Source organism: Gaeumannomyces tritici, assembly GCF_000145635.1.
Source record: "Gaeumannomyces tritici R3-111a-1 unplaced genomic scaffold supercont2.3, whole genome shotgun sequence".
Classification (NCBI taxonomy): Eukaryota; Fungi; Ascomycota; class Sordariomycetes; order Magnaporthales; family Magnaporthaceae; genus Gaeumannomyces; species Gaeumannomyces tritici.
Window position 1 is genome coordinate 6652558 of NW_008804547.1, and position 23023 is coordinate 6675580.

The window sequence follows — 23023 nt, forward strand, 5'->3', positions numbered from 1 at the left end:
GAAGCCGACGGCGACGGCCAGCGGGACGGCGGCGGCGTCGGCGGCGAAGGACAGGTCGCGGGCGTCCGAGGCCAGGCGGGGGTCGGCGGCCGGCCCGTCGACGAGGGGCGCGAGGCGCACGGCGCGGCGCAAAAAGGCGGGCACCACGACGAGGGCCCACACGAGCTGGCCGCCGGCTAGGTTGAAGACAAGCCAGGGCCCCGTCGGGTGGGCGATGAGCGGGGCCGAGGCGTTGCAGAGGCGCGAGGCCTCGACGGCCGTGACGGTGGCTAGGCCGCCGAGGAGGGAGAGGACCGAGGCCATGGACGCGGCGGCGCGGGCCGACGCGGCCGCCTCGGAGAGGAACGAGACGAGGTAGCAGGCGGGCGCGCCGAGGAGCGGCACGTGGCTGAGCCAGGGCACGCGGGCGCGCGCGTGGCACTGGCTGTAGAGCAGGCCCGGGTTGACGTCGTGCAGCGCGAGCGTCACGGCCAGGCCGACAAAGGCGGCGGCCAGCAGGACGGGCACGACGAGCAGCTGTGGGTAGCTGAAGCGGTGGACGGGCAGCTGCGGGCGGCGCGCCCGGGGAGATGGCGTGCGGTCCGCCATGTCTATGTGAGGTTGGCTTTTCCAGGGGAACTATGATGAGGGCGAGAATGCCGAGCTTAACTGAGGTTGGGAGCTCAACTGAGGTTGGGAGCTCAACTGAGGTTGGGAGCTCAACTGAGAAACGGGCGGCGACCGATGTCAAATGATGCGCCCACCATGTGTTGGGTCCCACAAATAGCCGCTCAGTGACGTCCCCCACAGCGCAGGGGCCACTGTAATACCTACCGCAATGACGCTCTCGTGCAGCTGCTTTGTCCCAATTGGGGGGGCACGAGACCTCACTGGCTGGCCCTGACCGGCTCCATCACGCGGTTGGCTGGGCTGAAGATGAGTCCTACAGAGCACATATACGAACGTAGGTACATGGAAGCCATGTTTACGGTTATATACAGAAGAAATAAAGAAAATGGCCTCATATCTTTTCTTTAGCTCATCCGTCTTCATCATGTTGGAAACTCGACACCGCCGCTCCCGCCAAAAAAGTCGCTCCATGGCATGGACGGGTCGTACTGGCTGATGTTGAAGTTGAACTCTTCATCTTGGTACGCGTTGCTACGCTGCGGCGATGGTGGCCCCTGCGAGTCGTCGGCCGGCGACTGCCCGTCGAGCTGCTGCTGCTGCTGAGGTGGGTGTGCCAGAGGCGTGCCCGCGAGAAAAGAAGGCGGCGATGCGACCGCCATGTGTAGGTTCGGGGCGAAGCCGGCCGACATATGCGCAAAGCCCGCCAGCCCTGCGCCGCCCGTCGTCGGCATTGGGCGGGGAGACGCAGTGACGGGCGTTGCGTATCCGGGCATCGCCCCCAAGCCATGGCGCGCAAGTAACGGGTTTGAAATTGCGCCCGGGTTTGCTGCTTGGGCCATCGGCTGGCCCAGACCAGTCGGCTCGGATGTGTCGGTTGTGTTTGGTGGTGACACGAGGTCGCTGGGGATGCCGGTTTCGAGCAGCTTCTCGAGATCGGCGCGCTGAATGGTAACATGTGAGAGATAGGTAAAAATGAGACGAAACGGCATGACGGAACTTACTATTGCCACGGTAGCTGGCGTAGTAATGGCCTGCTTGAGCACCCGCAAGCACACGTTGCCCATCTCGGTAACGCTCTCAGCCGTGATGCCAAAGTCGGCACCGCTGGTGTGCAGCGACAGGAACAACATGCGCGCGCACTGGAACACACTGAGTGGCAGGTCCAGATCGGCGACGGGCACGCCGCCGCCGCCCTCGAGGGTTAGCAGCAAGCTGAACATGTCGGCCATGGCCCGGGCGTGCTCAAAAATCTGGCGGCGGCAGATGTCGACAAAGCCGGGGTGACTGGCCTCGATCTGTGCCATGACGGCGCGCGGCAGGACGCTCGACGCATCTCGCGATACGCCCGCGTGGGCGGCGACGCGGTATAGGTCCAGGTGGCACTGCTCCCACATGACATGGGTCATGAGAAACACGCACAGCCGGGGCGAGTAGGCTCGCAGCCGTACGTTGGCCTCGGACCAACCAAAAGAGACGGGCAGTCGTGCGGCGAAGGCGCCCAGCTGCGACTCGAGTTCGGCAAACCGGGCGGGTAGCGATGCGACCTGCTCGGGAGTCGGGTTCGGGTTGCTAATCATACTCTTTGTGTACTGCAGGATGCGGCTGCGGAGGAGGTGCACCCGGATGTGCAGGGCCAGGAAGCCAATGTTTTCCGACATGGGCGGCGGGGCCATGCCGCCCGGGCCGGCGCTAGGTTGGTCCAGTGGCTCTGTGACCTCGGGCAGGTCAAAGTCAAAGTTGCGCTCGTTGCAGGGCAACTGGACGCGGATGCTTGACGGCCGCTGCTCCCAGAGCCCAAAGTCGGTGTGGCCGGCAGCGATGGAGGTGTCGATCATATAAACAGACCACATCAGGCGGCGGCGCGACTCTTGGGCGAGGAAGCAGAGGCGGGGACTCTCGTGGTTGAGGCGCAGGGCCACGGCGAAGCGGGAGGCGATGGCATGCAGCATAAAGGCAGAGGGGAAGCGGCGATGGAGAATGCGGTGGCGTATTATGAGCACAAGCGTCTGCAGTTTCAGCGTCGAGGGCTTGTCTAGCTCGCGCAGGACCGAGGCCTCGGCTTCGTCGATGCACTTGGCGCCGTACTCACGTGTGCCAGGGCCCAGATCGGTCAGCAGCGACGTGATTCCGACTAGGGCCAGCAGCAGGCCGCGGTCCATCAAACCGGAATGGTAGCGCTGCATGAGCGAGGCGCGGTGCAGAAAGGAGAAAACAGCGACGTGGTGGACGTGGCGGAAGAAGTTCTCAAAGGCCCGCGGGGCCATAGACTCGAGAACTTCCTCAGCGACGGCGCTGGCGTGCTCGTGGCCGCTGCCAAAGTTGCTCGGACTGGTGATGCTGTTGGCGTCGGCGTGGTCCGAAGGCGGGCTCTGACTGCGGTCCGACATGCGGTCGTCTCCGCCTGAGTGGTTACTACTGTGATGGTGGTAGTGGTGGCTGTTGTGGCCGTTGTGGCTGTTGCTATTCCTGCTGCCCGCCGCCTGAGGTGTGGTAGCGCCGGGAGGAGTAGGCGATGCAGTGCCGCTCGCCCCGTAGCCCGGCATGGCCGAGTCGGCGGAGTTGCCCGGGGGCCGCGAGCGCTTGCCAGGCTGGTAGACACACTCGATGCCCCTGGCCCTGCAGCGATCGCACTTGGGCAGCGAGCCGCTGCAGCGGGCCTTGCGCGAGTGGCAGTTGGCGCAGGCTAGGCGCACGCGCCGACGTGGCAGGGCTAGGGCAAGGGCGGACATGGCCGACTCGCCTTCGGGCCCGGCCAGGCCTGCAGACGATCCAGGGGCCGCGGAGCCACGGGCGGTCAGGGCATCGTGGTAGGTGCAGCCAAAACCCAGGCGCTCGCAGTTGGTGCAGACGTCGCGGCGGCCGTCGCAGCGGACCTTGCGTGCACGGCAGGTCAGGCACGTGTTGGAGGTGCGCTTGGGGGGCCGGGCCGCCGTCGCCGCCGCTGTTGACGGCGGCGAGGCCACTAGGCCGGGCCCAGATGCAGGACCGGGCCCCCCTGCGGCGGCTGCCGGCGACGTCGGGTCGGGCGACGGTGCGCTCATGTGGCGCGGCTCCGGGCCGGCGAAAGTGCAAACTGCAGATGGGATGGGTGGGGGTCGGTTGGGGGTCGTGTTGGCCCGTCTGTTAGTTGTGCGCTAGACGCTGATGACGGCGGTGGCACAACGCGCGACAGGGGTCCGTGAAAAGAAGCAAGTGCGGTTGTAGCAGTCAGTTTGGTGGTGGTGGCGGCTGACTGGGCCAGCACAAGGACTCGCGACGTGTTGTTATGAGGGCGACGGCGGTGTGATGATGGGGTTAGGAGCTGACACTGTGGGAGGAAGGGCTGCTGTTGCTGCTGGCGACAGCTCCCCCTCGCCGTCGTCGTCCCCAACCACAACCAGCCCCTCCTTCTGGGCGACAGGCGATTGGAATGCGCGTGTGCTCGTCGTGGTCGGTCGGCGCGCGGTGCAGCACTGGATGGGCTCCGCCTCGGCGAGCATTGTATGACGTCGCGGCCCTCTGTCGGGCTGGCCGTCGTGGTCGGCGCGTGGGGTTTTTGCCATTGGGGATGCCGCTTTGAGCTTCTTTTTCTTCTTCTTTATCCTTATCATGCACGCGACGGCACCCCAGGCTAGGTGGACAAGAAGGGGAAGAAGCGGGCCCCTCACATCACCAAGTGGGGCGGCACCTGCCCATTGCGTGTTATCTCTACGCCGGCAAGCACCGATAGCCGAGGTTGTGTTAGGTAAGTTCACCTGCCCCGATATCCGCTTTTTTAACTACTTGTAAATCTAGACCATATCTCCAATTCTACTCCGCAGCATCTACTCCCAGCTGCCGGGCACCCTCTGCTCCCTGCCCGTCATCACCGGCCGCGGCGGCAACCCCTGACTTTTAAGCTGCCTCACCGCCTGTCCAAACACCTCGTGCCCGCGCGTCCTGACTGGCGCGCTGCTCCTTGCACTCATGCTGACAGGTCCCATCCGCGGCCGTGGCTGCTGCCCGACAGAAGGATACCCAGGGTGCTGGGGTTGCGCATAGTGCAGCGGTGGCCTCGGCCGATGACACGACTGCTGCCTCGCCGGCCAGCCGCCGTACCGCGGGTCCCAGCCCAGCCCGCCGGCGTTGCTTGCGTGGATCGCCGACTGTGTGTGCTGTGCTTGTGCGGCGTGTACACTGCTCGACCTAGACGCCATCATCCTAGGCCCCCGGGTAGTGCTGCTGCCGCTGCTGCTACTGCTACCTGTCGTCCCCCGCCGCGCCATGGACGTATTTGAGAACATGGTCGTACTGCTCATTGCTGGGGTGCTGCCCTGCGATTCGATCCCCGCGTCCGCTTTGAGCTGGCTCCATTGTGACTTCCACCCCGCAGCCGATGCGTTGTCGCCCGGAACTGCTAGCCGTGGTTGTGTCGTGGACCTTGGCGTCGGCCCTGGAGTTGCTGCCCCGCTACCTCTGATGCCTTCCTCGGTCTTGCTGCCGCTATCTCCTCGTAGCCGGGGCGCGTATGTCGGTCTAGGTTGCTGTGGCAGCGCCCGGTCCGGAGTTGCCTCGCCCCGTGTCGTCGATGCAGCCCTGGTTGCCGTCGACATGGACCGTGGTCCCAATGGAGTCGACGACGCCGTTCTTCCCCGGACACCGCTGTTGGTGGTGCTGCTACTCTTGTTCCGGTTATGTTGTTGCTGCTGCTGCTGTTGCTGCAGCTTCTGTCCGTTGCCCACAAAGTGGCCGTTGATCCTGATCTCGTGCCCAACCATATCGAGCGGCGTCAGGCCGTCGGCGTACTCATGCTCGCACTTCTCATCCAGGGTTTCCAGCGAGCCCGCCCGTGACCTTTTGGATCGGTGCGACGACGGCGGCTTGGTATCCACGTCCAGCCCCAGCGCGCTAATCCTGCACGTCACATGCTCGGGCTGCGGCATGTCGTAGGTGCGCGAGATGCGCGGGAGCGTAAACGGCCGCTCCGAGGACTCGACGACGTACACAATGATGAACATTGTGATCCTGCAAGGGGGGGCGGTTTTGTGCCATGTCAGCTTCACGCTTGCGCATCAGGGAACTGGAAACGGATAGAGACTCACAGGCCAAAGGCACAAACAACCAAGTCCACGTGGCCCGGCCGGATGCGCGCCGTGTCGGCCTTGTTGAATTTGGAGAAGGATGCCGGCACCGCCACCATAGACACGAGCCAGAAGACGAGGGCGACGCGCGCCACGATGATGGCCCACGACTGCAGCGGGTGCTGTAGTGCTCGCGCCCTGTCGAGCGGCAGGTTGCGCCGCGCCGCCACCAGGTGCACGATGATGTAGAGGAGCGAGAGTATGCACTGCGATGACCGCTCAGGGATGTCAGCATGTCGTGAGTAAAAGAGGTCAGACGGTTTAGATGGACTAACGGCGAAAAACATAAACGACTGCGCCAGGCACATTTCGGGCATGCCGACCGCCCCGCTCAGCACGATGCACGACACGATGGACCCGATGATGGCAAAGAGCAGCAACGCCAGCAGCGCCGTCACCATGACCCGCGCAACCCATGGCCGCTCCGTCAGCCGCGGCAACGCCGTCCGCCCAGCGTGCTCGACGTCGCTTCCCGCTCGCATTATGTGGTCCCCTCTAGGCGCCGATGAAGAGCGCGGTGTCTGTTTCGATATCCTGTGGCCACCCGTGTAGCTCCCAACATAGGGGCCGATTCCCATGATTTGTAGAGGTTTCGCCCTCGGATGTGACAAGTCTGTGGGCGGCTGCGTTTCGATGTCGAGTCGATCGATGTCCCTGCGCGGAAGGGGTAGAAATAGATGGAGTGAATAGCAGATGAATCGAAACTGTAATAAAGTCGGATATCTAACGGATGCGATGGCGATGCCTCAGATTGAGAGTACCCAAGGCGGCGAATAGGCCAAGATCCGACAAGACCCGAAGCTTAGATGCTCGAGACCAAAACCACAGGATCTGGGGGACCGCTGGGTAGAAAAGAAAACCTTCAGCCTCAAGCTCGATATTCGAGCTCGAATTCCACATCTGCTTCACCAGCCATCTTCTTCACGACATCGTCGCCCTGAACCCATTAAAGGGCGGGAGCATTCTTCACCAACGTCCCACCAGCAAAAACCATCCGCCACCCGAGTTTGCGAGAGAGTCAGCTCAAGACTCCGAGCCGCCGCGAGCAGAGACATTCGGGGCATTCCAGGAATGGGCGGGCCGCGCTAGGGTGTGCGTGGGTGCAGATGCGGCGTCCGTCGTGGCTCTGGCCACCTCATGGAATGCAGGGCCAGGGTAAGACATTGCCGGCCACGCCGCCCCTACGTCCGCCACCTGCAATTCTCCTTCCCTGCTACCCACGCCTGGAGTCTTCCGATTGACTCGCAGGAGACACAGCGGCGAGGGACAGCCATCACAGGGATAGCGTTTGCTCAATGCAGATGAAGGGCATACGATAATGAAGAACTTGCGGGTTCAATAGCCGACACCAAGCTAAAACATAAAGGGACATGGTGCCTAAATGCCGCCAACAATGGGTTCCCTCTAAAATTCCAGTCTTGTGCTTTCCAAAAAGCGGCGGGTCCATCCAGGGATTTCCCAAGGCAAAAGAGAACTAGAAAACATTGACGCCAAAACAATACATAGCGTCGTCATATCATGTTCGGATCTGATAGAAAATAGAAGAGTGGATAAAAAAAAAAAATCATGGTAGATCAACACGTCCAGAGCAACTCTCAATCCTCCTCACCAACACGGGCAACGCCGTCGCCAACCCAGCCGTCACGCTCGTAGTAGCGGAAGATGAGGTCGTAGTCGTCAAAGTCGTGCACGATGCGGTCGATGCGGCGGTAGCCAGGGATGCAGTCGACACGGCGCTTGAGCTGAGGGAGCCCGTGCGAGTCGATAGAACCGGCCGAGGGCGATGAGCTGCCCGAAGCCGAGCGGGCGGCGCGGCGGCCCTTGCCCTCGAACAGCGTGACGCTGAAGCGGCCGGGGCGGAAGATGCGCACCACGTGGTCTATGATCTCGGCCACATCACGCCCATTCTGGCCGTGCGGCACGTTGGTCTCGAACGAGGCGTACGAGCAGTTGGGCTCGGGCGTGACGTGCACTGTGAAGTAGTGGCCCGCGCCGCCGCCCTCGGCGCCGGCCGCCTGGGGCGACGGGATGACGCCGTTGGCCGAGAAGCCGCAGGGCGCAAACATGTAGGCGTCGATGCGCGCGTCGGGATACTTGGACTTGGGGTACACGTCCGACAGCCCGCAGGCGTCCGACACGACCGTGCCGAGCGCGTGTCCCTCGGTGGTCAGCGCCTCGGCGATCATGGCCTCGTCGTCAGTCGGCGCCTTGTCCGCGGTCGGAGGCGCCGAGGTCGCAGCTCCGGCGCCACCCACGTCCTCAAATTCGAACATGGGCTCGCCAGAAAGCTCGCCCAGGCTGTCATGGGCGCTCTGGCGCGCCTCCTGAGCACGCAGGGGCACCTGCTCACACGCGACCGCACTCGCGTGGGAGAGGTAAAACTGCTTGGCGTGCTCAGGGTCCAGGTCCGTCATGAGAATCTCGAGCGTCTCGTCATCCTCCTCGACGCCGGGGGCCGCGTTGATGAGGCTAGTGGGGATGCGAATCTTGGCGCCGCCGCGTCTGGCGCTAGCGTCGGCAGCAGCCCCGTCTGCATTCTCGAGAGGGCTCTCAGGGGGCGTCCGCGGCGGCGTCAGGGCGGCCGTGTTGGGCGATGTGATGTACAGGTACCAGTGGTCCCCATTCATCTTCCCGACCATGTAGGCGCTGCCGCCCTCAAACAGGTCGTCGAGGTACTTGACCTCCTGCTTCCAACTGCGATGGGGACCCTGCTGGCGGTCCGGGAAGAGGAAGTTCTTGCGGCTGTAGAAGACGCGGTACGGGGTGGCGGCAGCCTTGACGTCTTCGAGCGAGGTGGCATTGTGGACCGGGAAGCCGCCGTCGACGGCGGCAATGCGCAGCAGGCGGTACAGGCCGAGCAGGAGGGTGGTGGTGCCGCACGTCTTGAGGATGATCTTGTGCGGGAAGACAAACATACTCGACTCGGAGAGCAGGTAGGCGTCCACGGCGTCCGACTGCACGACTGACAGGATCTTGCAGTTGACCATGTCAAGCATTTCGACCCAGTTGGCCGACGGCACCGCCTTCAGGCCTTGCGGCTTGGCACCAGGCGGCAGCGACGAGGGGCTGGGCGCGAACCATACCTCAAGGAGCTTCTCGGGGCCTGCGGCAAAGACGCGGGTGTTAGCTTTAGCAAACCCTTAGACAATTACAGTCCACTGTCGTGGAAAAATGACGTAATGCCATGTCCAGCGGTGCAGATAAGGTGTGGGGGTCCCCTTTCTGTCCCGTCGCTCTCTTCCATCCTATCACTTACCCTCAAAGGCATTGCTGGAGTCTAGGTCCTGAGCGACATCATGGTTGATGGTCAAATGCGGCGTGCCCGGCGAGGGCGACAGGGCATAGCTGTTGGGGACCTCGAGAGTGACCATCTCTGGCTTTTCCGTCTTGGCTAGACGATGCGGCAGGATTGGTGTCGCCGGTGCGGTCGGAGAGAAGAGGAGAATTCTTCCGCGGGACACTAGCTGCTCCTCAAACGAACCTTGCGGCGTCCGTTTGAGAGAGTAGGCCCACAGGAACGGGGTTGGGAGTTGCGGGTTGCTGGTTCTCTATCGAGGTAGGTTGGGTCTAACGTCTCGCCAGAGGGGACGTTAGGGAGGTCGGGCAGGGACGGGGAGAAGGAAGATCTTTGACGAGGGAATGGTGGCTGTGGTTTGGGGACTCGACCGAGGTCGGAGGTGGGCTGGTTGGTCTCGTGTCCGACGCGGGGCACGGAGAGATGCTATCGCGGCTGTGTGGCGGCAGAGAACGTCATCCGGGGATGAATGGGAGATGGACGGGTCGGCTCGAGGGGCGAAGGGATTCTGGAGCTGATATATCGTTAGAACTTGCGCTGTGTGTAGCTCGAGTCATCGCCAGCCGAGGAGAGATACGCAAGCAGCGGGGAGAGCAAGCGGGGGGAGCAAGAGGCAGAGTAGAGACGAGACGAAGCTAGAGCGTTCGAGTATAAGGGTCGCATCCGAATCGAAAACGACAAGCGTGTGCAGGGTGCGGACAAAACGAGCGAGGCGGCATGACGGCAACGTACCTTGCCGCGTCTGGATGCGATGCGTCCGGGAAGTCTTGTGTGGGCAGCTCTAGCGTAGATCCTGGGAGCTGACTAGAGGCGCAAAGCTTGCCGGGTTGCGCTGTTTCTGCTTGAGGCGAGAGGCAGTGGCTTCACGGGTAAGAATCGTCGGCGAGGCGAGGAGGAGGAATTGCTGGGAAGAGAATTGGAGCGACGAGGGAATTGGTTCGGGTCGGTGAGAAATTTTGCGGGAGGTCGACCGTTGGGCTGCGTCGCACCCAGTTTTTTTTTTTTTTTTTTCATTATATAATTTTCACCTTTCTTGCTGACCCCTGACGGTCGATTCAGGGCTGAGTTTCGATGGTGCCTGCACGGCTGCCCACGCAAACGCCCGTGCCCGCAGTGCTTGGCTCTAGCTCCAGTGCCGCTGCAGGCGATCGTCACTGCTGTTGGCCGTCAATTCAATGATCTCGATCCCGCCAAGAGCACAGACGTCGCCCTCCACACCCCAATAGAGCACAGCTTTGGGCCCTATCAGCCAGAATCTGACAGCACGCCCACGTCTTGGCGCTGGTGTCCGCGGCAGGCTCTTTCCAATGCGGTCGTGTCGTTACACTACACATGCATTTGATGTCGACAAAAAAAAAAGTCCGTCAGCGATCCAGGGGTACGCCTCTACCATGACGCAGGCCCATTGAGCGTCGACGGAAAATAGCCTGTCTCATGATTTCAGTCTTGCACACGCAATGGACGGGCGCTGCTGGGTCCAGATAATAACGCATTTTATTTCGCGCCCAATCTTGAGATAGGGCAGCAGCAATAGCCAGTCCACGCGGGGGTCCCTGTAGCTCCACAAGGTACCTACAGCCAGCACCTGCCCAGCTAGGTCACCGCCCATCAGACCGGACCGCCGCGACCACATCCGCCGTAATGCGTTTGAAGGTGGGTGCGAGGGAGCAGTCTGGGTACTTGTCCACAAGGGTCCCGTGGTCCCTAATATCGGCTGAGGTGGCCTCGGCCTGGACCGCATGGACCGCCTTCGGTGTTGCAGCCTGGCTGGCCGCTCCCAGCGTCCCGTCCTGACTGCCACCGCCGTCTCCGGGGCCACCCACCAACTGGCCCGAGCTCGGCACCTCATATTTAGGCCGCCGTCCCGACTCGATCAGGTCGACAAAGACCGGGTCGATGGGGACCCTGCCCAGGAACGGGACGCCAAAGTCGGTAGCCATAACTTCACCGCCACCCGACATAAAGATGTTGGTGCGCTCACCGCAGCACGGGCATACAAAGCCGCTCATATTCTCGACCACGCCGAGCACGGTGATGGCCGTCTTGCGGCAAAAGTTGAGCTCCTTGCGCACGTCGGCCGTAGCCACGGCCTGCGGTGTTGTCACCACCACGGCGCCTGCCAGCTGGCCGGGCGTCGTCTTTTGCTGTAGCGTCTCGGCTAGCGATATGTGCTCATCGCTGGTGCCGGGCGGCGTGTCGACCAGTAGGAAGTCTGTGTCGCCCCAGAGAACGTCCGACAGGAACTGGCGCACCATGGCCGTCTTCTTGGGGCCGCGCCAGACTACAGCATCCCCGCGGTTCTGCAAGAGGAAGCCCAGGCTCATGACGCGCAACGCCCCAACTCCCTTTGCAGCATCGGCCTCGTGCACCGTGATGGGTAGCCAGCCGCCGGGGGCCTGGGTCACCTTGGCCTGCTCGACCGAGAACATGCGCGGAATATTTGGGCCCGTCAGGTCGACGTCGAGAACACCGACGGAAAAGCCGGCAAGCGAGAGCGAGAGGGCCAGCTGGGTTGTGACGGAGGACTTGCCAACCCCGCCTTTGCCCGAGAGGATCTGCCAAGCGTTAGTTTTCAGGTTAGGAACAGTACAAAAATTGTGAGCACAAGCGAGCAAACTGACCAGCACAATGTGCTTAACCCTGGAGAGCGACATGGTGGCACCCTGCCTGGAGTGGTGCAGCCGTTCCGAGAGCAAGTGTCGCACTTGACGTCCCGCACCTTCGCTGTGCTAAGAGTGAGCCAATGCGCGGGTAGAAGAATGGTGATGTGCTCGTGGTGGCAGGAGGGGGGAAATCGAGTAGTGCGTTACGGCCCCAGGTCTGAAAGCACCGGGGTTGGCGGTTGCTAAAGATGGTCAAGTGAAGAAGTCATGATGCAGGAGCCGCAATCAGGGGTGGACTTTGCGATTTTGCAAAGCCGCTGGGCATCTTTTGGCGATGAATTTCTAAGCTGTCACAAAAACCCATCCTAGCCCAGCCGATGACGGAGTTGCCCACTCCGGGCAACAAAATAGTGGGGCTAGAGATTTCGCAACGAAAGCACGTGAAGCCTCAGGTGGTTAATTGGCGTTGTTGGGGGCATCAAGCATTTAACATAAATAAAAAAAAACAGGGCTGTGCTTACGCTAAAAGCATCGTTCTTAGTTAAAGAATGGATTCCTAAGGAAGATTATATTGGAGAAATTGTATGCATGCGTACATGCCTAAGTGGGAGCACGGCTGTAGGTCGACATTTGGGCGGGAGGGTAACGCACGGGTCCTTCCGCGTTTTGTCGTAATCGACAAACCCTGCACGCGCCGTAGCTCCCATCCCGCGTTGATGGAAATTTATCCCGCCCAACCTCCAACCTCGCGTTGCTCAAGCCCCAACTTTCCATTCCTTCCAATGCTTGGAGTCGGCACTCCCACCTAAATCCATCTGGCCGCGCCATTTACCAAACCGCTTGCTACACACGGGCTTTCTTTGGACCCTCGATTACCGCCTTCTCTGTCCTCCGCGCCTTCCCGCTTCTTCTGCGTCCTTGCTCGCTCCGCGTAACCGCCCACGATGCCTCCCATGGAGCTTCCAGCCGAGATTTTGGATTTAATCAAGGACTCGCCGCATAGTAGCCGCGCGTCCAACCCCAACGAATACCAAGGCTCGAGCGACGACAGCGACGACAGCGACGACGACGACGAAGTTAGCCATGCCCGAGCCTTGAGCACCGAGCAACCCGGCGACAGCGCGCAGGCTGTTCTTGATGTCGACGACGACGCCATGGACTCCCAGGACCTCGAAAGCTTCAAGGTCACCAGCGACATCGCCATGGAATCTCCGGGCCCTGCACAGCAGAATGCCATGGGCACCGCGCCTGCCGACATTACCGTCGCTGCCGTGAAAGAGATTATGGCCGAGCTAGGTGGAAAGCTCAAGACGTCGGAGCGGTTAACCTCGATGCTGGGTTTACCGGTATGTTAAAGTTATTACAGCCACTTGCGCTCGATTATTCTGCTGCTGAAACCTAACACGGTTAATTTACTATTCCAGGCTTTCCGACCCGCCAAGCTCGCACCTGTGTGGGCCGGCAGACGCATCATTTGGGAGCGTGTTGTCAACGTCGAGGCCATTATGACGCAAATAGTTGGCTCCGAGTGCCGCGAGCCCTGCAACCGCTGCAGCCTCAGCCTGGGTCCGTTCGAGGGATGCTATACGGTCCCCGGTCTCACTTCGTCGTGCGGCAACTGCGCCTACAACTCGCAGGGACATCGATGCAGCAACAACCCCAAAAACGTCGGCAGGGTGCCTATTCCAAGGGGCCCGCGCGACACCTACTCGCACAAGCGGAAGAAGCCACACAGCTTTCGAAGCGCTGTGCATAGCCAGTCAACTGCTACTGTTTCGGCTGGCGGCAGCAGCGTGGCGGCCACATCTCCATCGACCCGAACGATTTCCTTCAGCAACGCCGCGACCGACTCCACGCCTGCATCTTCGGTCACGGCAAGTGGCGGCGGCCGGGCTGGCGGTGACAACACATTCGTGTTGCAGGCAGCCCTTCCGGGCGATTTCGGAGTTGATGACGCCATGATGCTGCGACGTGTGCTGCACGAGGTTGCGGAGCAGCTTATTTTTCAACAGCAGGATACGCGGCGCATCAGGGGCGTGCTGCGCAACCTATCAGGCTCGTTGGAGGATTACGCCAGTGAGATGCAAGGCTAACACTGTGCACATGTGCTTTCTGGATTCGTTTATTTCGCTTTCAGGTGGCCGCAAAACCCGTCGTGATTTGGAATTACCAGTTTCCAACGGTAACCTTATTTGCGTTTGGGGATTTTTGCTTCCGAGAAAACAATCCGGAGTCCTTTTAGCACATTGGTTTTTTTTTTTGGGGGCGTTTATGGGTTTTAACTTTTGGTGATACCCGGTTTTTTTTTGCTTTGCTTTATAACGACAGCGTGGGACAGGATCGGGAACCTAAAACGCGCAGCACAGGTAGCAGATTATAGCCGGCGGCTGGATAAAACAAATGGCTTGGGAGTGCTTATCCACGGCCAAATCGATGGCACACATTATGAAGACTCGGGGGAGTCGAAATTGCGTGTGCTTATTTTCAACCCTGAATTAAGTTTATGGTGTTTACGTCAGAGTGGGGTAAGCGGAGGAACATAGGAATAACCGTAGGCCCGTGCTGTGCCAGGTCGCGGTAAACATGAACACTGGAGCCCGCCCCAGGCTATTGCAACGATAGCCGAGCCCATTGAATCGACTCGAGCTTGACTCGACATTGGGGTATCAATTGGGTCCATTGCACTGTTCCTAGTGTTAGCAAGACGGCACCTGTCCTCTAGCGGCCCACCACTGCGTCGCGTCCCGCTTCGGCCGCCCCGACCGACGACAGCAGCAAACGCGACCTGGAAAAGCACCTCAATAACACGTCAACACTTTATTCTCGCCTGAAAACACAACTCCAGTTACCCAACCATACGAACCATCGGGTAACCCGGAACCTTCCGACAGACGAATAGCATGCTCCAACCAGAACCAGCCAGCCTCAGGATCATGTCATAGCCCTCGCCCTGCCGCCCGCTTTTCCTTCCCAAAGACTAGCATGGAGGACCCATGGGGGTCGCCCTGGACAGCGACCAACGATGGCACATCGCCCACGGCAAAGCCCGCGCCGCCCCTCGACCTCGAACCCCCTCCACGCGCCTTTCTGACCTCGGCCGCTCCCTCGCTCGGCGTCCCCGCTCTTTCGTACCACTCGCCGTGGGAACACAACGATGACGACGACTTTGGCACCGCCTGGGCTGCCCCCGGCAACGGCCCCGACCCTGTTGCCACCGTCGGCTCGATATCCGCCTGGAGCAGCGGCTGGCACGGCGGCGATGCCATCGCCACACCTGCTTCGGCGGCGGCAAGCAAGCAACGCTCGAGGGAAAACAGCCTGGCTGCGAGGCCGCGAGACGGCAGCATCGGCAAGGCAGCGAGTCCCATCCCGTCTCCCAGCAAAGCACTATCCCGCTCTAGCTCTAACGCAGGCCTGCGCCGCGTCTCTTCGACCCTCGACCCCTGGGCTTCGGAGCCTTCGTTCGGCAGCAACCTTGACCTGCCCTCGAGCCCGCAGAGAGCCCCTCAGACGCCAGCACCGCTCTCGCCTGCGCCGGTGTCCGGCTCGACTGCAAATCTCGGCCCGGGATCACCAGGATGGGATCGGGTGGATGTGGAGACCATCAAGAGCGATCAAGACACGACTGAGGTTGCGGTCGAGGCGAATGAGAATCGGTCAGGCGCCGCAACGCCACAGGATTCGCGGACAGAAGAGCCACAAGAAACAACACGGCGATCAAGGGCTTCTTCGACATGTTCCAACGACGACGACGAAGAAGACGACAACAACAGTCGGCTTGGCGACGCTAGGCGACGGCAGGACTCGCCCATAACGTCCATCGACGAGGACTCCCGCGCGCGGCCGCTGCCTAAGTCGCACCGTAGCGCGCATTCGGTGGTGCAGCGCAAGATTTCTTCGAACAAGGTGAAGGATATGGTTGTCTTGTTTGACGGGATTGCCCAGCGAGCGGCGTCGGAGCCGCCAGAAGCCGAAAGAGGCGCAAGGGCCTCGTCTGTAACCCCGGCAGCTGATAATTCGAGGCCCTCTACACCGTCTGGTCGTCCGCGAACGAGAGAGGGAAGGGGCACGCCGTCGAGCCACAAGGCGCTGGCGGATACGCAAGAGAAGGATGGTGGACTGGTGGGAGATGACGCCGCCGAAGAGGCTGAGGCTCGACAGAGCCGCAGGAAACGCTCTGTGTCGGGGACGCCTACACCCAAGATGCGGCTACGGACCTCGGCCTCGCGCGGCCGTTCGGGGCCTACTGTCACTTCCACGCCGCGGCGGCCGCCGCCTGGGAGGACGGACTTTGGGGAGCTAAAAACCAAGTTCGGTCCCGTACAGTTCGTGCCGGACCTGGCAAAGGTAGATCTGATTTTTGTCAAGGCTAAGCTTGGACCCGTGGCCGACGTGGCCGACTGTTATGTGCCCGACACGGTCCTGCGCGACTGCTTCACCGACGTCTCGGAGCGCCGGGTCTGGGCACGCATCTCGCGCTTCGGAAGCGCGCGGCTGCACGACGCGGGCGGCGGCGGCTTCGACGGCGGCGACGATGGGTCGTACCGCCGCGTGGCCTGGCCCACGTCTGAGGTGCGCGCCGAGACGATCAAGACGGTGCGCCGCTGGATGGAGGAGGACTCGTTCGCCGGCGGCCGCCCCACGCTGGGCGGAGGCTTGGGCGCCGGGAACAAGGGTAAGGGCAACATGTTTGGCTGGGACTCGACGGCGGCCTCGGACGAGCCCGCAATGCGCCTCGACCAGGTCTTTGCCCAGCGGCGCCTGAAGCGCGAGGCTGCCGCCGCCAAGAGGCAGAGCGCACCGCCCAGCAGCTCCATCATGGGGCTGCCGCCCGTCGTCACCTCCACGGGAGGAACTCCGCCGCCAGCCTTTGGGACGCAGTCCGCCACAGCCTCAGCGGCGCCGCCCAGTTTTGGCTGGAGCTCATCCCCCATCGCCGCGCCCCCGCCCGCGCCGAGGTCTGCTGTCGGCCCTCCCCGCCCCACGTCCATGTTTGCCTTGTCGCCGTTTCCCCTGGGGCCCTCCACCTCTCTGTCTGGCTCGGCAGGGAGCGATGTGAACCAAGTACAGACGCAAGTGGCAGCCCAGGACGAAGACGACGATGATTGGGGAGAGATGATGGCGTCGCCGCCACCAACCGGAAACCCTGCCGATTCCAGCTTCGGCATGTTCCAGGACTGGCCAGGCGCAGCTCGCACTAGTGAGGTCCAGAAATCTGCCCGTGATCCCTCGCCACCGGCGCCGGCGGTGACCACGGGAGACGCAGCCCTTCAATCCTCGGTCTCTGCCTTTACGCAGCTCCCGCCCTTTTCTACTCCAACCAGCACAGCCCCTCCTCCGCTGGGAGGGGACGCTGCGCCTAGTACATCCGTGGCGGCGGATCCGTGGGACCTCTCTTTCTTTGGCCCGCCAGACGCGGAATCGCAGTCTTGGAAGCCTTTGGGGACACAACCTCCGACCGCCATTTCTCCAATGGCAGGTTTGGAGCAGCACAAGGCATCGGCAGCTGTCGTGTCGCCTGGAGTTCCAACACCGGTCGCATCTATGGAACAACAAAAGCAACATGCTGTCTCTTTCTCGGCACCCGCGTCCGAACCACTGAAGACTGCTCTCGCAGAGCAGGTGGAGGAGCACGACGGCCTTGTTCGGCAGATTGTGCGAGGCCTCCCAGATCTGTCGTATATGCTGCGCTAGTTCCTTTCTTGCTCCCTTTTCTCTTTTGGACATCTCTATCACCATTACCTTGGCTCAAGCGCGCTTCAAGGCAAAACGTTTGTGCTTTTCTGTTCCTGTCGCTGCTGAATTTTCTGTCTCACGCGCGCCCTTTTTGGATACACAATGACCGAGGGGAAAAGCCGAATCTCGTCTTACATAACTGCATGTCCGAGGCGTTTTGGAGGATGGGGTAAATAAGCGACACAAAATATCATTTTTGCTTTTTGCTCGTTGTGATTATGACTGCTTTCCCTCTGGTTTGGGGTGTATGGAGACAGCATGACGCCGGCTCCTTGGAATGAAATGGAAGCAAGTTCGTTTTCCTTCTGCGCGCAGGACAATCCAAGTCGCAGTGGATGGTTCTTCATGCGGCTCGATTGCTGCGGTCATTGTCGACTGTGCCTTCGACCGACGCGATGTTGCACGCGTAACGCTTCACCAGACATCTACCAGCTCCCCTTTTCTTGGGGGGAAACTCAGCTACCATGTCGAAATTGCGGCTGCACATGTGGCAAGCTGAGGATGCGCATGTCAGACATGCAGGAAGAGAGACAGGAGCGCGTGTGGCGTTTTATTCGCCTCGCGTCTCCTCCTTTATACCCAAGCGTCCAAGCACAGGTCTACGTGTAACCGCCGCTCCAAGGGGACTAGGGAGCACGAGGTCGACTGAGGGGTTCCAAGCGATGGGGCAGCACTCAGCATGCCCTGCCCCTGGATTTGCTGGCTGTCACTGCCACATAAAGGGGCGCCGGACAGGCTCCTCGAATGCGACGATGAAGAACACTTTTGAGTGTACAATTCAGTGTTTCTTGGGCTGCCCATGCCTCAGCTCGACAGCACATACATCCCCACACGACCACAATGAGCCTCGACAGGTACTCGTATATGCTCCTGCAGCCCGAGAGCAGGCCGGCTGGGTTCCCCCGACGGCAGGTCTTGACGATGCTGTCGATACTGGCCTCGCTGGCCTTGATATGGCTGACATTCGCTACTGTGTGGCCGTCGCTGGATCTGGCGAGTGATATCAGTTTTGCCCATTTGTACTGGAAGATGTCAGCTAACCATTACGGCTATTTGGAGAAACAGGACTGGGAGGCCGACACCACAGAAGGCGCCCCGGCAGTCACCATAAGCACAACGACGCAGCAGCCCGAGTTCCCGTCCGGGGCGGCCGTCATCATCGAGACGCGCACGACGCCCAACCTGGTGCCGCTGCTGCTGCACTTCTCGGCGACGCTGGGCGCCGGCTGGCCCGTGGTGCTCTTCACACCGGCGGAGGCATGGACGCCGCCGGCCAGCGCGGCGCTGCACCGGGCGCTGGCCGAGGGCCGGATCCGGATCCGGCACCTGCCGGCCAACCTGACGGGGTTCGCGACGCACAACTCGGTCTCGCTCTTCCTGTCGGGCGAGTGGCTGTGGGCGCAGCTGACCGACGCGCCGCGGGTGCTGCTGTTCCAGACGGACAGCGTCATCTGCGCAAACGCAAACGGCACCGTCGACGACTTTGCGCGCTGGGACCTCGTGGGCGCGCCCATCGCGCCGCGCTGGGGCAGGGGGTACAACGGCGGCCTGAGCCTGCGGAACCCGCGCCTGATGCGGGACATTGCGCGCTCGCACGGCGACGAGTTCCGGAGGGCCAACTCGGCGCCCGGCGGCGGCGCCCTGCCCGCCCACGAGAGGTTCGAGGACCAGTGGTTCTACAGCAAGGCGGTCGAGATGGGCGCCAGCCTGCCGGGTCCCGAGGTGGCGCGCGAGTTTGCGGTCGAGACGGTGTACTTTGAGAGGCCGCTCGGCTTCCACCAGCCGGCGAGATGGCAGAAGGATAAGATGGAGGAGATTCTGGCGTGGTGTCCCGAGGTGGCCATGTTGGAGGGGCAGGCCAAGTTTGGGTGAACTTGTTTGTTTTGTCCATTTTGTTTTTGTACCAGTTGATGCCGTCTTCAACTCTCCTTCGTAGTCAAAGGCAGCCAAGACTTCCTATCGGACACCTTCCGACGCACCCCCGCCCTGTCCCACGATGTCGCCGTCCAGATCCGCAGTTGCGCAATCACTAGCGCGGACCCCACTAGGCTTGCTTGGGCGAATCCTGCGTCGTCGCGGCGGGGTTTGGTGGTTCTGATGCTTGTAAATGCAACCTGGGACCCTGGATCTCTGCGGTAACAATATGTTATCTTGTAGAGATGCCGAGTCGTGATGGAGCCCCTTGTACACAAGAACGAGGATGATTTAAAGGAGGCCCGATGGCCATCCGTGGTAGGCTGTCTCTCTTCACGCCCTTATCACGCCTTCGTTGAAGCCTCCCGTCGCAGTCGACAGAATGGGCCTCCACGTCCCGCCCCAGAACCCCGCCGCCGATGACCAGCGTGCCAAGTCAGCGGCCCTGGACGCAGAGGTGGACATGACGAGCGGCCAGGTGGACGAGCCGGTCGAGGGCGTGTTTGTGCACGTCGGACGGGTGATACCCTACTTCCGCAACGCGCGCAATGTGCTCGTTTTCAAGCTCGACGTCATGCTGCTGGCCTGGATGTTCCTGGCCGGCATCATGAAGGAGATGGACCAGTCGGCCACGACGCAGGCATACGTCTCGGGCATGCGGGAGGCGCTGCATCTGCGCGGCAACGAGCTGGTCGAGTTCAACACGTACTTCTCCGTCGGCTACGCGCTGGGGCTGGTGCCAGGGCAGTTGATCCAGACCAGGGTGAGTGCTTGTGTTGCTTTTGTGATACCATCCTGCCGGCCGACTAACACGCCCCAGTTCCGCCCTTCCATCTTCCTCCCGCTGTGCGAAATCAGCTGGGGCATGCTCGTACTCTTCACGCACATAACGCCCAACGCGCAAACCATCTTCGGCCTCCGATTCTTCCTCGGCCTCTTCTCATCCGCTTTTTGGCCGTCGGTCGTGGCGCTCATCTTCAACTGGTACACACCCGCCGAGCTCGCGCTGCGCGTCGCCTGCTTCACCATCTGCGACGTGGCCGGCGCCATGTTCCTGGGCGCCCTGCAGGCGGCGCTGTACCGCGACATGGACGGCGTGCACGGCCTAGCCGGCTGGCAGTGGCTGTTTGTCATCTCGGGCGCCGCCACCGTCGGCCAGGGCCTGCTCGCCTTCGTGACGGTGCCCGACTCGCCCGAGACGACGCGCGCGTTGTGGCTGACCTCTGCCGAGCGGCGCCTGGCCCGCACACGCATGGCCGAGTTCGGCGTCGCCACCCAGAAGCGCATCCCGGCGTCGGTGCTGCGCCGCAAGCTGCGTGAGCTGGCCGTCCACCCCATCACCTACTTCTTCCTGTTCGCCTTTGCCTTTAGTGCCTGGGCCCACCGCGCCAACTCGTACTTTGTGCTGTACCTGGAGAGCATCCGCGACGCGGCCACGGGGCAGCGTGTGTACGACACGTACCACGTCAACATCCTGCCCCTGGGCGGCTACGCGCTGCAGATCGTCACCAACCTGGTGCTCAACCACCTTTCGGACCGCTTCCGGTGGCGATGGCAGATCAGCGTGCTGTCTGCCGCCGCTCACGGCACCTGCCTGGCCGTGCTGTGCGGCTGGCCGGCCGACGACCGAGTTGTTCTCGCCTTTTACTTCCTGACCTTTGCCACCAACGCCGGCGGCCCGTCGTTGATGGCCTGGTTTGCTGAGATCCTGCGCCGCGAGCCCGAGGCACGCTCCATCATTGTGGCCATGACGGTCACTGTCGTCTACATCGGGCACGCCACCATCCCACTGCGCGCGTTCCGGGTTGCCGACGCGCCTCGTTATCCCATCGGCTTCCCGCTGGCCACTGCGTTTACGGCTGTCACCATCCTCGTGCAGCTCGGCATGCTGTGGTGGGACAGGCAGCATCCCGACATGGCCGAGACGGGGTATAGCGGCGAGGCGGTGGAGGCATCAAACGTCGAAGTTGACGAGGAGAAGCAGGAAAGGTAACGGTGCAAGACGGATGTGGTTCTATTTGTATCCTGATCGTTGCTGTAACTTGCCGAACTCCTTTGTGGACAGATGGAGGGGTCGCTCGCAAACAATAGTCCGCGATGTTACAGATATGGAAGCCGAAAAGTACTTGCTGACCACCCTCTATGTGTCAATGGGCGGCTTCGTCAACGGCTATGATACCATGGTCGAGACATACCTCCAGGATGTTCCATCTAACGGGTAATCCTAGCCATGACACTGGCTCCGTCGCCGCCATCACCAACATGGCGTCCCTCCAAGCCCCAATCGGCCTGCTCTCGCCCACCATGCGTGGCTGGATCATCTCATCGCTCCTCTTCGCCGGCGTTCCGGTCGGCGTTTACGGCCATCTGCGCATCGTCGTCATCGGCGCCGTCTGTCTAGCTGCTGGCGCCGCCTTTGAGGCCGCCGCCGTAAACCTGTCCATGACCCCTTTTGGCCGCATTAAGGTCGGCCTCGGCCAGGGACTATACCTTGGCAACCTCCACGTCTATCTGACCGAGATTGCGCCCTCCACCCACCGCGACCGCGTCGTCGCCATGCCGCAGGCCCTGGTGATGCTGGGCTTGTGCGCCGACTGCTTCACCTGCTACGCCAGCACCATCAACTTGTCAGGGGATGCCCAATGGCGCATCACCATGGGCATCCAGGCAGTTTGCGGCGCACCCCTGGCTCTCGCATGCTGTCTGCTGCCCGAATTTCCGCGCTGGCTGCTCATCAAAGGTCGTGACCGTGAGGCCAAGATCAACATGCGGGGGCTGGAATTTACGCTTGACGAGATTATGCACGAGGTTGGCGCTATCGCCGCTGCGACCGAGGTTCCTAGTGCCTAAGACTCCCCGGTCTCATTGCCTGCCGCTGCTGCTGCTAGCGGCGCCGGCCCGTCGGTGGCGACGCGGGATGAGATGCCGGTGTCGCGGCCCAGCTGGCGTGATGCTGTCACCATTTTCAGCCGGGTCATCTCCGCCATGGTGCAACTTACTGGCGTCGATGGTGTACTCTATGTAGGTGCTTCTTGACGCAGCCTGGCGCCTTGCTTGGATCGTTTCCCAATTGGCTAACGCAAAAACGTACGCGCCCACCCTCTTTGCCGAGGCCAGCCTTTCTGCCTCCACTGCTTCTTTCATCGCCTCCGGGGTCCTCGGCATTCTCCTCTTCACCGTCTCAGTCCTGGCGTGCTTATTTCCGTCGGCGGTGTCGTGCAGGCATTGTGCATGGCCTCCATGGCATCCATGTTCGCTAGCGGCACAGGCCGCAGCGGGCCTGGGGGCTGGACTGTTCTTGTCCTTGTTTTCGTCTTCACGCTCGCGTACGCCTTCACTTGGGGCATCGTGAGTAAGATATACGCCAGCGAGATCCAGTCGGCCCAAACTCGGGCCACGGCCACCGCGTTGGCGCAGGCTGCCCAGTTTGTACGTCGCAACCTCCCGCACACCCTCTCCCGCCGTGACCCAGTCTAACACGGAATCATGCCCGACGGTTGTGCGACTGGCTGGTCGCTTCATTACCCCTATATTCCTCGCCCAGTCAACAGCCGGACCATTCTTTTTATTCACAGGCTTGGCCGTTGCGACGCTCGTCGTCCTCGTGCTATACGTGCCCGAGACCCGGGGCAAGTCGCTCGAGTCCATCCAGCATACCTTCAATCCTCCCGTCAAAGATTTTGTTTGCAAGCACTGGTCTGAATCGGGCTTCCGTCGGCGCCGAGCTGGTCGCGACCACGAGCATGCCCGAGTCGCGCAATCTGCTG

The 23023-nt window shown here is 61.6% G+C and overlaps 11 protein-coding genes across 11 annotated transcripts in view; 5 read left to right on the top strand and 6 right to left on the bottom strand.

The window, feature by feature from the left end:
* The window catches only part of GGTG_07362 (hypothetical protein), a gene marked incomplete at its 3' end in the record, with an annotated part of 2850 nt that extends 2162 nt beyond the window's left edge, over window positions 1–688 (bottom strand). The window contains exon 1 of the mRNA XM_009225186.1: window positions 10–688. Coding sequence (XP_009223450.1) covers window positions 10–588 — 579 coding nt within the window. The 5' untranslated portion in view covers window positions 589–688. The remainder of the gene's footprint in view (window positions 1–9) is intronic.
* A 151-nt stretch (window positions 689–839) lies between these two features.
* Window positions 840–4205, bottom strand: GGTG_07363 (hypothetical protein). Its single transcript, XM_009225187.1, has 2 exons — window positions 1611–4205; window positions 840–1550 (listed from the first exon to the last, which is right to left on the bottom strand). The coding sequence occupies exons 1-2, from the start codon at window positions 3648–3650 to the stop codon at window positions 1032–1034; spliced, it is 2559 nt and encodes an 852-aa protein (XP_009223451.1). The 5' UTR covers window positions 3651–4205; the 3' UTR covers window positions 840–1031.
* A 57-nt stretch (window positions 4206–4262) lies between these two features.
* GGTG_07364 (hypothetical protein) lies at window positions 4263–7113 on the bottom strand. Its single transcript, XM_009225188.1, has 2 exons — window positions 5670–7113; window positions 4263–5592 (listed from the first exon to the last, which is right to left on the bottom strand). Exons 1-2 carry the CDS (start codon window positions 6284–6286, stop codon window positions 4413–4415), a joined length of 1797 nt encoding a protein of 598 aa, XP_009223452.1. The 5' UTR covers window positions 6287–7113; the 3' UTR covers window positions 4263–4412.
* A 190-nt stretch (window positions 7114–7303) lies between these two features.
* Window positions 7304–9079, bottom strand: GGTG_07365 (adenosylmethionine decarboxylase; the record flags this gene model as incomplete). The annotated part of the gene is made up of 2 exons (XM_009225189.1): window positions 7304–8811; window positions 8965–9079. The coding sequence occupies 2 exons, from the start codon at window positions 9077–9079 to the stop codon at window positions 7304–7306; spliced, it is 1623 nt and encodes a 540-aa protein (XP_009223453.1).
* A 1400-nt stretch (window positions 9080–10479) lies between these two features.
* Window positions 10480–11960, bottom strand: GGTG_07366 (cytosolic Fe-S cluster assembly factor CFD1). The gene is made up of 2 exons (XM_009225190.1): window positions 11625–11960; window positions 10480–11558 (listed from the first exon to the last, which is right to left on the bottom strand). Exons 1-2 carry the CDS (start codon window positions 11655–11657, stop codon window positions 10602–10604), a joined length of 990 nt encoding a protein of 329 aa, XP_009223454.1. The 5' UTR covers window positions 11658–11960; the 3' UTR covers window positions 10480–10601.
* Window positions 11961–12290: 330 nt separating this feature from the next.
* Window positions 12291–14201, top strand: GGTG_07367 (hypothetical protein). The gene is made up of 2 exons (XM_009225191.1): window positions 12291–12952; window positions 13031–14201. The coding sequence occupies exons 1-2, from the start codon at window positions 12551–12553 to the stop codon at window positions 13697–13699; spliced, it is 1071 nt and encodes a 356-aa protein (XP_009223455.1). The 5' UTR covers window positions 12291–12550; the 3' UTR covers window positions 13700–14201.
* Window positions 14202–14222: 21 nt separating this feature from the next.
* Window positions 14223–17771, top strand: GGTG_07368 (hypothetical protein). The gene has a single exon (XM_009225192.1). It carries the CDS (start codon window positions 14589–14591, stop codon window positions 17298–17300), a length of 2712 nt encoding a protein of 903 aa, XP_009223456.1. The 5' UTR covers window positions 14223–14588; the 3' UTR covers window positions 17301–17771.
* Window positions 17772–18254: 483 nt separating this feature from the next.
* Window positions 18255–19380, top strand: GGTG_07369 (hypothetical protein). The gene is made up of 2 exons (XM_009225193.1): window positions 18255–18335; window positions 18408–19380. The coding sequence occupies exons 1-2, from the start codon at window positions 18264–18266 to the stop codon at window positions 19212–19214; spliced, it is 879 nt and encodes a 292-aa protein (XP_009223457.1). The 5' UTR covers window positions 18255–18263; the 3' UTR covers window positions 19215–19380.
* A 258-nt stretch (window positions 19381–19638) lies between these two features.
* On the top strand, window positions 19639–21249 carry GGTG_07370 (hypothetical protein; the record flags this gene model as incomplete). Its single annotated transcript, XM_009225194.1, has 2 exons — window positions 19639–20019; window positions 20077–21249. 2 exons carry the CDS (start codon window positions 19639–19641, stop codon window positions 21247–21249), a joined length of 1554 nt encoding a protein of 517 aa, XP_009223458.1.
* Window positions 21250–21518: 269 nt separating this feature from the next.
* GGTG_07371 (hypothetical protein) lies at window positions 21519–22136 on the top strand (the record flags this gene model as incomplete). The annotated part of the gene is made up of 1 exon (XM_009225195.1): window positions 21519–22136. The coding sequence occupies one exon, from the start codon at window positions 21519–21521 to the stop codon at window positions 22104–22106; it is 588 nt and encodes a 195-aa protein (XP_009223459.1). The 3' UTR covers window positions 22107–22136.
* Window positions 22119–23001, bottom strand: GGTG_07372 (hypothetical protein; the record flags this gene model as incomplete). The annotated part of the gene is made up of 2 exons (XM_009225196.1): window positions 22119–22729; window positions 22914–23001. 2 exons carry the CDS (start codon window positions 22999–23001, stop codon window positions 22119–22121), a joined length of 699 nt encoding a protein of 232 aa, XP_009223460.1.
* Between the last annotated feature and the right edge of the window lie 22 nt (window positions 23002–23023).

Coding starts and splice junctions, on each gene's coding strand:
- GGTG_07368 (XM_009225192.1), top strand. CDS start 14,589: ATGGAGGACCCATGGGGGTCGCCCTGGACAGCGACCAACGATGGCACA.
- GGTG_07363 (XM_009225187.1), bottom strand. CDS start 3,650: ATGAGCGCACCGTCGCCCGACCCGACGTCGCCGGCAGCCGCCGCAGGG. Junction 1,551..1,610: donor CGCCAGCTACCGTGGCAATA/GTAAGTTCCGTC, acceptor GTTACCATTCAG/CGCGCCGATCTCGAGAAGCT.
- GGTG_07366 (XM_009225190.1), bottom strand. CDS start 11,657: ATGTCGCTCTCCAGGGTTAAGCACATTGTGCTG. Junction 11,559..11,624: donor GGGTTAAGCACATTGTGCTG/GTCAGTTTGCTC, acceptor AACGCTTGGCAG/ATCCTCTCGGGCAAAGGCGG.
- GGTG_07367 (XM_009225191.1), top strand. CDS start 12,551: ATGCCTCCCATGGAGCTTCCAGCCGAGATTTTGGATTTAATCAAGGAC. Junction 12,953..13,030: donor CCTCGATGCTGGGTTTACCG/GTATGTTAAAGT, acceptor TTACTATTCCAG/GCTTTCCGACCCGCCAAGCT.
- GGTG_07364 (XM_009225188.1), bottom strand. CDS start 6,286: ATGGGAATCGGCCCCTATGTTGGGAGCTACACGGGTGGCCACAGGATA. Junction 5,593..5,669: donor GTTGTTTGTGCCTTTGGCCT/GTGAGTCTCTAT, acceptor CCCCCCTTGCAG/GATCACAATGTTCATCATTG.
- GGTG_07369 (XM_009225193.1), top strand. CDS start 18,264: ATGCTGTCGATACTGGCCTCGCTGGCCTTGATATGGCTGACATTCGCT. Junction 18,336..18,407: donor TGTGGCCGTCGCTGGATCTG/GCGAGTGATATC, acceptor TTGGAGAAACAG/GACTGGGAGGCCGACACCAC.